Genomic DNA, 13290 nt, shown 5'->3' with positions numbered 1-13290 from the left:
CCCACCGGGGGAACCAAACAAGGGAGGAGACATAGACATATTGCCAGTCATTGTCACAGTTTTCTGCAAGTACCACCATTTTTTTATATCTCTCTTTTTACTACTTCGAAGAAAAATCTCCACTCTCTCCAACCCAAGCAGCAGCAGCAGTCAAAGGGAAACGAAATTACATGACAATTTTAGAACTCTGGAGTTTAAGCAGACCAGCTTTTTTTGGGGATGCTTGCTTTGCTTTGCCTTGCTCATGCTTGTTTGATGTGACCACTTACTGAGCTAATAAAACACTAAGGGAAAAAGCAAAAATAAATATGACTGTTGTGTTTCTGCTCTGCTTTTTCAGCTTCTGGCTTACCCCAAATTGGGAAATCTTTGCCATGCTTCCTGACTGCTTTTTAACTATCTTTACACTTACATGACAATTAAACCTACCATTGGTATTATATATTATAGTAACTACAGAAAGACGAGCCCCTTATCTGCCTTTCTTTTTTAAGAAAATTTTAAATTAAATAAAATTAAAAGGAGGCTCTGCAAGTCTTTTTTCTTTTTCTTTTTTGGTCAGAAGAGGCTCTGCAAGTCTAGTCTTCAATATTTTTATAGTGAGGGCCTTATCTCCTCAGATGAGATGAGATCTTATCTCATAACCGTTGAATCAAATTGATAAGTTGTTGGATCTAAGTGTTTAATTTGATCAAACGATTAAGATACAGGATTTCATCTAAGGCCCTCGTTATAGAATGACACGCTGATTCTGATATATCTGCACTTTTTGTTATTTTTAGAGAAGGATGTGACCCAATTGGCCCAGCTCAATTCATTAGTTTTTTTATCCTGGTCCAGCAAAATGCATTATGGCTATGGGCTTGTTTGTTAGTGAGGGATGGAGAATTTTTCAACCAATTCCAACCCTCTTTTTTTTTTTTTAACCTTCTCTTCTTTCTTGATTTTTAAGTGTAGTGAAGGGCTTTATGGGTCTTCTGGATTATTCAGTTGTCTTCAAGCTAAGGTTGGTTTTTGGGTGCTTTTTACAGATTGGCCAATGTTCAAGCCTGCAGACAAACCGGAGCCCAGGTCAGTCCAACCTTGAACCATAAATTTTGTTTTTATGTCGAATTTCAACCAGAACTTTAAATGGTCAATATGCTAAAACTTCTTTTAACCCATAAAATATTACATCAAACAATTTAATCATGAGAGTTTCTTTTCACGTACTGGATTGGATTACTTGTTGGTTATACAAAATATAAGTTTGGAAGGATACCAATGCGAGCAAGATAAAGACTTAATACTCGGAAGTATGTCAAATAGCTAGAAATTGGATTTTGAAAATAGAATCCTGATCTTCATTCAGGAAATTTAAAAAATACATAAACGGTTCCTTTGAAGAGGAAAGTGAAAACATTTATCAAACTCAACATATGCCAATCGTCCTCAAGCTTCTTATTCTACCAACATCCTAAAAACCGAGAGCAAGAACAGAAATTTGAAAAATCCCTAAACACTATACGCCCGAGAATGACAAGAGTCATACACATACCGCAAAATAGTTTTCCAAAAACAAAACAAGAGAAGCAAGAACCGTAAATTTCTTCAGTACTTGTAATCCTTAACATGAAGACTCTCAGCGGCACCTTCACCAAGCTTTGCATCACCCTTGTATGTTCCGAGGGTAGCCTCCGAGTTGGCCTTGGCCCTTGTGAGGAGAGCAGCCTGCGCCTTTCCAATGTTTTCCACCTTTCCTGCCCAGGCTTTAAGTGTGCTCTGCTGAAGAGCCCTTCCGAATGAAAAGGAAAGAGTCCATGGCTTCTTCCCCTTGAGCTTGTTCATGGCATTAAGGTTGAGGGTAGCCTCCTCCTCACTCTGTCCACCAGACAAGAACACCACAGCAGGGACAGCTGCAGGGGTAGTGCGCAACAAAGCACGGACTGTGTACTCAGCAATCAGTTCGGGTGAAGCCTTCTTGGCATCAGATCCTGGAGTAACCATGTTGGGCTTCAAGAGAGTTCCTTCAAGCAGGACGTGGTGGTCATTAAGAGCCTTGTAGCATGCAGCAAGAACACGCTCAGTCACATCAGCACACTTCTCGATGTCATGGGGTCCATCAACCAGGATCTCTGGCTCAACGATAGGGACCAGGCCATTCTCCTGGCAAATGATAGCATACCGAGCCAAACCATTAGCGTTTTCGTTAATGGACAACTGAGATGGCTCATTGGGACCAATCTTGAGCACAGCACGCCACTTTGCGAACCTGGCACCAGCTTCATAGTACTTTTGGCAACGCTGGGCGAGCCCATCTAGACCCTGGGTTGTGGTCTCACCATTGGTTCCGGCAAGCTCAACAGTGCCCTTGTCAACCTTGATTCCAGGTAGAACACCTCCTTCCTTCAAGACATCAACGAATGGCTTGCCTGCACAACATGATAAAATGAATATTATTTCATGGGAAATTTAAAGACCTATTAGGATAAGACCAATTCAAAACAAACACGAATTGGAAAAGGCCAACAATCCATGTAACCAGAGGATTGCTTAAATAGGACTACAAACAAAAACAGTATTCTGTTAAAAAGCTACCCAAACATTGTATGAACTCAAAGCATTTGTTAATGACGAATTACTGACAATAATGCCAATACATAAATATTATCTTATTGATTTCTAATAAAAACGACTGTTGATTGTGCAATGCAAATGTATTTTAAGGCACTTCCAAAGTATGAAAGACAGAAATTTTGGTCAAAGTACCTGAGGCTGTCTTCTGGTAGAGAGTTTCTTCAAAGAGAATCACTCCACTGAGGTATTGGAGCACATCAGGGGCGGTGAAGAGGAGCTCACGAAGAGCACGCCTGTTTGATTCAACATTCTCAACATTGATGCTAGCAAAACGTTTGCCGATTGTTCCAGTTGACTCATCAGCAGCAAGAATACCCTTTCCAGGGGTGCCAATGTATGCAGCATTGGCAATGAGCTCATCTGCAAGGAATACAAAATTCAGGAAACATCGACCAAAAATCACAACCTACATCTACCGTAAGTCCATAAGTTACCAGAGAAAAAAAATGACAGAACGATAACAAACATTAAGACAAGTCCAAATTGCACATATAGTCTTGTAGGTAAGACCAGCAAAGATCACCACTTATGCGGATGAGAACGCAACAAATACAATGAAAAAGACAACCACTATATGCTTCCAAAAACTATTACAAATTTAGATCTCAACATAAAGAACTAAAAACAAACAGGAACTCAAAAGGGTAAAGTCCTATTGATAAGTGGATCATCACAAACATAGAAACAAAAGGTTGATCCGCTAAAAACAGACCGCAAAACAATCTTACAATGCAAAGTATCTAGATTTATACCAAACAATTGAAATACCCAGTAACTTGAGTTATTTGTAACTAAACTGTCTATGAATGAACCATGAGTTTATTCTAACTTCGCCAAGGAAACAACAAAGCAATATGAAGTACGCCTGCGAGATTAGATCGAAACTTTAGTCACTAAAAACACTTCAGAAAGAACAAACGATTGCTTTCCTGAGAACCCAATCTGGAAAAACTGCAAGAGATCACTAGAGTGAAGAAAATAAATCTGGGCGTTCAGATCTCGAAGTCAAAATTAAAAACCACTCAAAAACTAGAACATACTGAATAAAGATGATTTCAAGCATCAAATCTTCAAAACGGAACAAGAACTACACAGAACAATCAGATCTAAGCAATAAAAATAAAAACAGAGAAACAAACAGAGTGATGCGAACGTTAACAAAGCAAACAGAAGAAGTAAATTACCAGCGTATTTGCCCCTGAAAGCAGACATGATCGATGCTAAGGCTTAAGAGGAAGAAGACTGGTTTTTCTTAGAGATAGAGAGAGTGAGATGGGAGAAAGTGAAGGGTGGGTGGGGCTTTTTATGTGAGTGCGGCTTGGATGTTGTACTGCTTGCTTGGCTCCTTCCCCACGTAAATAAACAATTGTTTATTTCTCTGAGTTTTTTACGCTTTTGCCCCCAACTCCTTAATTGGCCCGAGATTCATTTCCTGTTGTATTCACAGCGAATCAAATATTGTGGATTGCACATTAAGTTTAACAAATATGTTTTGATTAAATAAGAAAGAAAAAATTTACCAAAATGTTGAAAAGAAAAAGACATAATTTCTCAATTATACTATAGAAACATTAGGGTTACCACGAGTACATTGTATTAGACTCTGATAATAATAAAATAAGATCATTATACAAATAATAGTTTAAATTAATCTAATCTAATTTACGGAGAAAAATAATCTAATTAAAATGGTAGAGGGCAGCGTACTGCCGTGAATAACTCGCCTAACTCTTAGAACTTGATTTTCGCATTAACCTAAATCAAAAGAAAAACTGATGTGTGAGTTGAATAGGGGTATAATGGTAATTAGTCATGGTGGGGTCTTTTCCCTCAAAAGTTTCTCAAAACCAGCTGCCGTCCCGTGATTCGGTAGGTGGGTGGGAAAGGTCAAAATTAAACTTGAATGAAATAAAAAGATGAAAACCAGACAACGAAAATCCTGTGGGATTTGAAGGTGACTGTGGGTTTGGTTTGCAGACCAAAGTTGTAAAACTTTTAAGCCAAAAACCAACACCGGCAATCTAGGTTCTGGTATTCAAGACAAGGCATTTGCTTTTTAAGCCATTGCCATTACTTTGCCAATAAATTATAGAATACTACGGTAAGATGATCATATGATATTTGTATTTCGTATCTTCAGCCTATAAATCGGATTCGTGTCTTCTTCTTTTTTTTTTCCTTATTGCCACATTAATCTTCAATGTTTTGGCATAAATTGGTTGTTGGAGTTAACAAAGAAAAATTGTGTTGATATAACATGAATGACATTTCCAATGAGTTTGTTTGTTTTGTAATTATAAACAGCTAACAAAAACGCTTTGGAATTGCCTAACCTTTACATTTGGTTTTTTAATTTGTAAAATTAACTTAGGGATTCAACAAGGATCTTAGTTGTAATTCTAATTTGTTTTTAAGAAAGAAAAAAAAACTGATATGGAATATCACCTTAATGTCTCCTATATAAGACTACTTGTACCTAATTCAACTATGCAATTATAATATTTAGGGGCTCGTAACTTAAATAGCCTCAGATCGGCTTCATTTGATTTTTTTTTTTTAAAAGCATATATACCAATTAGATGCACAATTCAATGATGCACTTGTCATCTTGATTTTTTTTTGGTTTTGGTATAAAATTATTGTGTAATAATGCAAAACCTGCATTATGTATATATGCTTTGTGGAGTCAAAGCTACATGCTTCAAGTTGGTTCTTTGTCACCCACCAAATTTCTCATTACTTATAAGTCAACACAATATTAATCTTATAGTTATATACATCATCGACCAAACATTCAACATTTTATATAATAATCAAACCCTACTTGGCACTAGCATCATTTAGATCACGCTCAACAATTTTTCTTCTTTTCACGCCCATCTCAAATTAAAAATCATGGAAAACATGGCATGAGGGTTTTTTTAGTAGGTTGCACTTGCACATGCCACCCTTTGAGACATAAGAAGGCTATAAACAAAATAAGGTTTGACCTTCTTTCATAAATTTATACAGAACTTTTTTTCCATTGATTCCTAAACATTACATTATTGACTTATTCTTTATCGTTATATGATTGAAATTCATAATCCATCTCGTTCTAGTCTACTTATTTCTTAATTTACATATGACGATTACGTGATTACCCTTAAAGGAGGGTGCTAATTTGGAGGCTTTCATGCGTGATAGAGGCAATGCTTAATAGTTATACATCTCTTCTAAAATGTGTGTTTTAACATTAAATCCCTATGTTTGAAACTCAAGATGGAAAAGAAAAAAACGTTGGTGGGTTGGTTTGGATGTCTAATTCTGATAAGTTGATGTCTAATTCTGATAAGTTGAGGATTCTTCTTCACCTACCTTTCTCTTCAACTGTTGAACCAAGTGGCCAGGTTTCCTACCAAATATCAATGCTTGAAATGAACACGAATTCAAACTGCGTGGATCCAACGCATACATTGGAAGAACATTGAAGAGGACAATTAATTCCTGAGCATATAGTCCTTGGAATATTCTCTCACTTTGATCCTCATATTTATTATTTATAACTTTTTTCTATATTTTATCAGATCAATTACATGTTTTGTGCTCCCATGCGTGCATACATCATAATGGGCACGCTAAGATGTAGACAAGATTCGTTTACATCTCAAATTTTTTTCTGTTCTGCCTGCCACATTATTATATTTGAGGGAAAGAAAAAGGAAGCAATAGGCTGCATTTTATTTTATTTTATTTGTTCTGAAAGGAAAGAAACTGCTTTCGCGTTTCTGAAAGTTGCTTGTGATTAAAAGAAAATGAAAAGCATAGCTAATGGGATCTAACCTAATGAAAAAGAGAGCATATGCGGTTCCAGGTTCGAACCATAACTGACTCACTTACAGGTTTGAACTCCATAACACCAACAGTAACTTATGATTAGCCTTAAGAATAACCTTGGATAATCTAAGAAGAATTGGATCAGAAAAATAAAAAGTACAAAATAGATAAGATAAACTTGGGTTGAATGACACATTCACTATCAACCGGAATATAAACCACTCAAGGTTAAATCATAAAAGCACATTACCCAAATACATGAGCATGAGCACTTCACCAACCAAAACGAGCGACATAAACAACAAAAAACTCTTCATGCTTGCAAAACGTTCCTCAAGCTTTTATCATATTCTACTAGTCACTGGCAATAATCTCGTCAAGGCAGAGATTAAAAAGAAAATTTGAAAAATTACCTACACTACGACACCAAAACACCGTTTTTGTAAGAGCAAAACCATTGGCTTTGACACAGCTCTGCATCAATACTTATAGTCCTTGACATGAAGGCTCTCTGCAGCACCCTCACCAATCTTTGCATCACCCTTGTAGGTTCCCAATGTCGCTTCCGAGTTGGCCTTTGCCCTGGTGAGGAAAGCCTCCTGTGCCGCCTTAATATTCTCCTCCTTTCCTGCCCAAGCCTTGAGGGTGCTTTGCTGAAGAGCCCGTCCGAAAGAGAAGGATAGAGTCCACGGTTTCTTCCCCTTCAATTTGTTCATGGCATTGAGGTTGACGGTAGCCTCTTCCTCACTCTGCCCACCGGACAAGAACACCACGGCAGGAACAGCCACAGGCATGGTGCGCTGCAAGGTACGGACTGTGTGCTCAGCAATCACCTCTGGTGCAACCTTTGGTGAATCAGATCCTGGAGTCACCATGTTAGGCTTCAAGAGAGTTCCTTCAAGCAGAACATGGTGGTCGTTAAGAGCTTTGTAGCATGCAGCAAGAACACGTTCAGTCACCTCAGCACACTTGTGAATGTCATGGGATCCATCAACCAGGATCTCTGGCTCAACAATGGGGACCAGGCCATTCTCCTGGCAGATGATAGCATATCGGGCCAACCCATTGGCATTCTCATTGATTGAGAGCTGAGATGGCTCATTGGGGCCAATCTTGAGCACAGCACGCCATTTTGCAAACCGAGCACCAGCTTCATAGTACTTTTTGCAACGCTCTCCAAGGCCATCCAGACCCTGGGTTGTGGTCTCACCATTGGTACCAGCAAGCTCAACAGTGCCCTTGTCAACCTTGATGCCAGGGAGAACACCGCCTTCATTCAAACGTCAACAAATGGCTTACCTGCATAGCATAATTCAAGATGTGGATATCATGACATGGAATAATCATCCAAATGCAACATGGAAACAGGATGGCAAGCTCAAGAAACATGTTCAAACTAACACATGAATATTAAAAATCATTCATCAATTTCAGATGAAATCCAATTTTAAATATGATTTTCACAATGCAAATGGAAAATTACCAGCAGCTGTCTTCTGGTAGAGGGTTTCCTCAAAGAGAATCACTCCACTGAGGTATTGGAGGGCACCAGGGGTGGTGAAGAGCAACTCACGGAGAGCGCGTCTGTTCGTCTCAGTATTCTCAACATTAATGCTTGAAAGACGCTTGCCAATTGTGCCAGTTGACTCATCAGCAGCAAGGATACCCTTTCCAGGGGTGCCAATGTAGGTAGCATTAGCAATGAGCTCATCTGCAAGCCACACAAAATGCAGTACAAATTAACCAGATATCATAGCATTAGATTAAGAGTAAAATCCCAAACTTTGACATCCATAAGAGAAAACAAAACCATAATGTGGAGAAGAAACAAAACAAAAGCATAATAAGATTCTGGAAGAACCCAATATTCCCATGTCCCAAATTCTATGAAATTAATAACCCCTTCAATTAAAAACTCAAAATGGTTTGCACAATTAAAGACTGCAAAATATGCCATGGTCAAATGCCCTGAGAAAAATCAGGCTTTTTGGGTATATTTTCAATGAGCTTGAGATTTCCACATTATTTAAATAAACACGGCCACCAATTCAGAAAAAGATGGATAGTAAATCACTATTTAAATGTGACAATAAAAAACTATTATTTTACAACAAAATAGAGCATCCGTACAGACTTGTTTATATGCCACAGTCCAAAAATTCAAGATTTTCCCTACCCTACCCGAGCAGGACCACTCGCGCATCAAACCAAGGCTCATCCAACAACGTATTATGCATAAACTTCAACTAATCCCGAACTAAATTGCAAGATTAAGCACAAATTCAAACAATACAGAGTGGCAGCGATTTAGCAAACAGTAATTTTACACAGAAAGTTACATGATCAAACTGATCCATACTTACGATTTAATTCATAAAAACACAGATCAGAGCAACATTAACGAAAGGTTTGAGCAATTCAAGCGACATACGCAACAAATGGTAAAACGAGGAACAAAATACATAAAGGTCGTGGAAGATGATTACCATGGTACTTTCCCTTGAAGGCCGACATTGTTGACAGTAAGAAGAGACTGGAATCTGAACGACGGTTTTGGTTTATCTAGAGATTGAGGGAGGAGGGAGATGGGAGAGAAAACGGTGGGATTTTAGGCCTTATATGAGAGACGAAGGCCTTGGAGAACACGTTGCTCACTGTTTCTCGAATGATCTGGGTTTCCAACACATTTACTCCTTTACCCCTGGTTTCATATTGGGCTTATCATATGGCGGTCGTGTGACCAACCCACCGACCCAAAAAAGCCCAAAAAATATATAAAATAATTTGTGAAAATTGTTCTGTATTAATGTTTGTTTTGTTGTGAAACTATTCATTTGAATTAGTATTCTTATTTTAAAAAATTCTCTAAATTATGCTCGAGTTGATTGAGATAGTGAGTCTGTCTTCTTACACCAAAATTCGAGTCCCTTCTTTGAAGATTAAATTATTTTAAATTATTTAAACTATCAATAATATAAAAAATGATATCACTAATGAAGGGTATAAAGGGTAAGCAAACCATGGACGCCAAATTAGTGCTCACAAAAAAGGTTCCTGAAAACCACGGCGGTGAATTAATAGGTGGGCAGGAAGGGTCAAAACAAAACTTGATTAGAAATAAATAAAAAAAAACAGCCATAGATAATAGTGTGGGGTGGGGAGTGAGTCTGGGGTTTTGGTTGGAATTTGCGAGAAAACCGATAGCAACAACACCAACACCAAACCAGTGGGTTAGGTTGATAGTTGTTGTTCATACCAGAAACGCAAAAAGAGAGACCTTTTAGGTCTGCCAGTTCTTTTAGCTCTTTTATGGTCTGCTTCATTACCACATGTCTTTCCTTTATCACCAATCCAATGATGCAAAAATGCATATATATATATATATATATATATAGAGAGAGAGAGAGAGAGAGAGAGAGAGAGAGAGAGAGTTTGTTCATTCATTAATATTATGGATTTGAGGATGAGTCTAGGAAGGATGTTTCCCAAAACTTCAATGATGCTAAAATCAAAAGGGTAGAAGGAGAAACGCTATTTGTCTACCGTATTCATCGTTCGGTGAATAAATTTGATGATTCGAACATTAATATTCAAATAAATTCGACATTCACCAAAAGAATATTGAGATTACAACATTTTAAAATGGTTTTTGCCTAATGCAGGTGGCCTTGACAAATTTAGAGTCTACTCATTGAATTTTGATCAGGGCCAACATTATTGTTATTGTTATTATATCCTCTTACTTCATATGTCACGTACATATCTTTAAATGTATATAAATATATGATAAACAAAAAAGAATGTATGAGCATGACGATCTACCATTTTCTTCTGAATTTATTTAGTTATAAATTTAGAGGTTGAAGGGTGTCAAGATTCATACTTTAAGCATTTTGAGTTAAGGGTCAAGCAAAATCTATGGCTATGATGATCATGTCTAATAGCATATAACAAGTGGAGTTTGTTCTTATCCATTTACATAGAAAAAGAAGGTGGAATAAAAATCACCACATTTTAAAAATGGTTTGTACAAATACACAAGTCCTTATCATAAGGTGAAATGAAAATCTACGATCCAATTTGATTAATATAGTATTGAGAATGTGATACATCTCACATGAAATCTCATGCACATGAAGGCCATCGAATGGAGAAAATGGTAGTCACTGCGTATACATTCATTCTCTCTCATATTCGTAATACTTCTTCAATTCATAACTTCTTTCATTTCAAGTAATTAAACATGCTTCATATTCCATTTTCGTGTTGCTTAACAAAAACCTTGGGCCAGGCTTAGCCCAGTCCAATTACATCTCATCATAGTGGTGAAAGGGATTTGAGAAACCACCCAACCAAAGCAGTAAAAATATCATTTTTCTGGCTCTTGACAAATACCATGAAAATGGGATGTGATATAATTGATGAAACAAAAACTTTGTAACCTTGGGTAGGAGAGAAACTCTCGTGTAAAGGGGATATCACTTTCTGCTATTCCCTACAAATAACACAGTGACAAATAAGATAACTTTTCACGTGTTATTGTGTTATTGGCCGGGAATAGAAAAACAATGTTATCCCCATTATAAGTAAGTTTTTTTTTTTTTCTGTAGGGATGGATAGATGATGAATCGAATAGCACTTATTTTAAATGAGATGGTGACTTAAATTTAATGTCACATGTGAGGCTGGACCTAACCCACTTGGCACTTGCAACGAAATTAAATCCGTGGATAGTAGCTAGTCCTAGTCCTGGATGTTGTTCTTTCTATGATATTCAAGTCATAATATGCCCATGTGGATTAAGATGGCAGGCTCTGATCAGCAGTTCACGTTACAAGGAGAAAAACTTGCTTAAAACGGGTGTCTTGCGTATGGCCCGTGTGTCACTTGCACGCATAAGCATACAAGTGTGAGATATTTATTTCATGAAACTTATCGGAATAGTGTTAGATATAAATAACCTGATGTAGACGTGAAAAGCATGATTAGATTATACAGTAACAAGATTTTTTTCCCTCTTACTCTTCCTACAACTTGGATGAAGTAAACTTTTTACCCTGGTGAATATAAACCCAGTGGACTGGGTAACCCCAAGGCCAAGTAACAAACCTCAGCCGGTCCTTTGCCAACTTATGATTTTCAAGCTTGTGACTTGAGCTATGCATAGAAACTTCCCATAAGTTTCCGTGCAATTAACCTCAGCAAAAATGCATAAACAAATGTTATAATGGCAGACAAATAAAATCTGCACGTTTCAATGGCAAGTTTGGTTGCTAAAAAGGGCAAAAGTTGCCCCCCTTGGGTTTCCAAAATAAGACCAAGAATCACTTTAGTAAAAAGCAAAAAAAGAGAGGAAAGCAAACTTATTCTCCTATCCATCCCAACGGATAATAAAAATGGAATCTTTGCCTTGGAAGGGTAAAGAGAGAGGAAGAAGAGCAGACAGAGACAGAGGATTTTAATGCAAATGCTTCCAGTAAAATTTGAACCTGTACAGTTTTCCTTCTCCAAGTAAAGCATATAATTTTCTATAGCTTGAAGAAGATTAACCATGAAAACAAACAAAGAACTTATAAAGTCAATGTTGATATAATATTTTTTCTGTTCACTAAATTAAAAAAAAAAGAGGGGGAAACAAGGAATCAGTCAGGGCTCTTACAGGCACAGATCAACAAAGAAAACTCAGCTCTTTCTTGTCCCTTCTGTTCCAAAATCTTCTCTTCCAGCCACAGCCTGCTATCCAATCCACTCCTTGTCCTGAACATGAAAACTGCAGAACCAGATTTTGGATTGAACAACCAGTCATGAATATCCCACATCATATCCACCAGCAAACCATCCAAAAAAATTGCTTGGTTCCCTCTGAAATTCCATTTCAATCTCTTCACTTGAAATATTTTCTTCTTGTCAATGCAGACTGATAACACCGGGCCTTTTGAGCCGCCTTCGTCGTCTCTGTCACACTTGATCAAGATGTCATGTGCAACTCCTCTGTCACAGAATTGAGCCTTGGTTGAATACACAGCATTGCCAGAAAAATGCTCACTCCTAGAAACCAATGAGAATTTTGGCTGAGAAATGATGGTTTTGTATTTCTCCAAATCAAGCACTTCTTCAACCTTGTCCCCAAGAAGCAGGCTAAGTTCTGAGTCTGCTAAAACCATCACATAAAACCCATTGCTTGGTTCTGGTCCTCCATCATAATTAGCAGTGGACAAATCCCAGAAAACTTCCATCTTTGAATTGCAGGATTGGAATGTCCTGGTACCCTTTTGACCTTGCAGTTGATATGAACTGGAATTGAATTTGGATATTGGTGAAGAGGTATTTTCTTTGTCCCCAATGCTGATTTTGAGGCCTTGGCCTGAAAATTTGTTGTACCAGGTGAGTGTGATGAGGAGATGCTTCTGGGTTGAGAGCTTGGCTCTGTATATACATGCAACCTCATTTGGGATTGAAGGGACCAATCTTGGGGTCACATAAGCCCGGTTTGAAGGCCCTGAACAATATGAATCTGATACTTTTATGGCATGTTCACTGTAACAAGTTGCTATGCTCCTCATTGCTGCATAAAACTTGATCGAAAACGAAGAAATCGAAAAGGAAATTAAAGATGAAAAGTTTGATGGAGGGATCTGTGTTATAAGAGGAGAAGGGTTAGGGCTAACAGTTGGGAGAGGTAGGCAGAGTGTTTGTTTGGTCTTCCCTTTGGCAATGGAAGAATGAAAATGGAGGGATTGAAGGTGACAAAAAGAAAAGGCTACTTTCTCTTCTCTGTGGTTTTACTTCCATGTGAGGGTGTCCTTTCTCATTCACAACCTTTAAGTGTTAAAATGTAAATGGAAAAATAAATAAAAA

The 13290-nt window shown here is 37.7% G+C and overlaps 3 protein-coding genes and 1 pseudogene across 3 annotated transcripts; all 4 read right to left on the bottom strand.

Annotated features, from left to right (window-relative positions):
* Positions 1 to 1320: 1320 nt before the first annotated feature.
* Positions 1321 to 3959, bottom strand: LOC103339727 (fructose-bisphosphate aldolase 1, cytoplasmic). Its single transcript, XM_008243064.2, has 3 exons — positions 3801 to 3959; positions 2749 to 2976; positions 1321 to 2411 (listed from the first exon to the last, which is right to left on the bottom strand). Exons 1-3 carry the CDS (start codon positions 3826 to 3828, stop codon positions 1591 to 1593), a joined length of 1077 nt encoding a protein of 358 aa, XP_008241286.1. The 5' UTR covers positions 3829 to 3959; the 3' UTR covers positions 1321 to 1590.
* A 2768-nt stretch (positions 3960 to 6727) lies between these two features.
* On the bottom strand, positions 6728 to 7731 carry LOC148914682 (fructose-bisphosphate aldolase, cytoplasmic isozyme pseudogene; annotated as a pseudogene).
* LOC103339728 (fructose-bisphosphate aldolase, cytoplasmic isozyme) lies at positions 7388 to 9077 on the bottom strand. The gene is given in 5 exon segments (XM_008243065.3): positions 7388 to 7441; positions 7443 to 7714; positions 7717 to 7731; positions 7916 to 8143; positions 8919 to 9077. Coding segments are annotated over 5 exon segments (597 nt in total). The 5' UTR covers positions 8947 to 9077.
* Positions 9078 to 11886: 2809 nt separating this feature from the next.
* LOC103339729 (uncharacterized) lies at positions 11887 to 13290 on the bottom strand. Its single transcript, XM_008243066.2, has one exon. It carries the CDS (start codon positions 12993 to 12995, stop codon positions 12075 to 12077), a length of 921 nt encoding a protein of 306 aa, XP_008241288.2. The 5' UTR covers positions 12996 to 13290; the 3' UTR covers positions 11887 to 12074.

Source organism: Prunus mume, linkage group LG8 (assembly GCF_029339155.1).
Source record: "Prunus mume cultivar Tortuosa linkage group LG8, ASM2933915v1, whole genome shotgun sequence".
Lineage (NCBI taxonomy): Eukaryota > Viridiplantae > Streptophyta > Magnoliopsida > Rosales > Rosaceae > Prunus > Prunus mume.
This window is presented reverse-complemented; position numbering and strand designations above follow the sequence as displayed.

What these genes read in the sequence shown, in the direction of transcription:
- LOC103339729 (XM_008243066.2), bottom strand. Translation starts at nt 12,995, where the DNA reads ATGAGGAGCATAGCAACTTGTTACAGTGAACATGCCATAAAAGTATCA.
- LOC103339727 (XM_008243064.2), bottom strand. Translation starts at nt 3,828, where the DNA reads ATGTCTGCTTTCAGGGGCAAATACGCTG. An exon ending in TTTCAGGGGCAAATACGCTG is followed by an intron (nt 2,977 to 3,800) that starts GTAATTTACTTC and finishes TATTCCTTGCAG; the next exon opens with ATGAGCTCATTGCCAATGCT. An exon ending in CTACCAGAAGACAGCCTCAG is followed by an intron (nt 2,412 to 2,748) that starts GTACTTTGACCA and finishes CATGTTGTGCAG; the next exon opens with GCAAGCCATTCGTTGATGTC.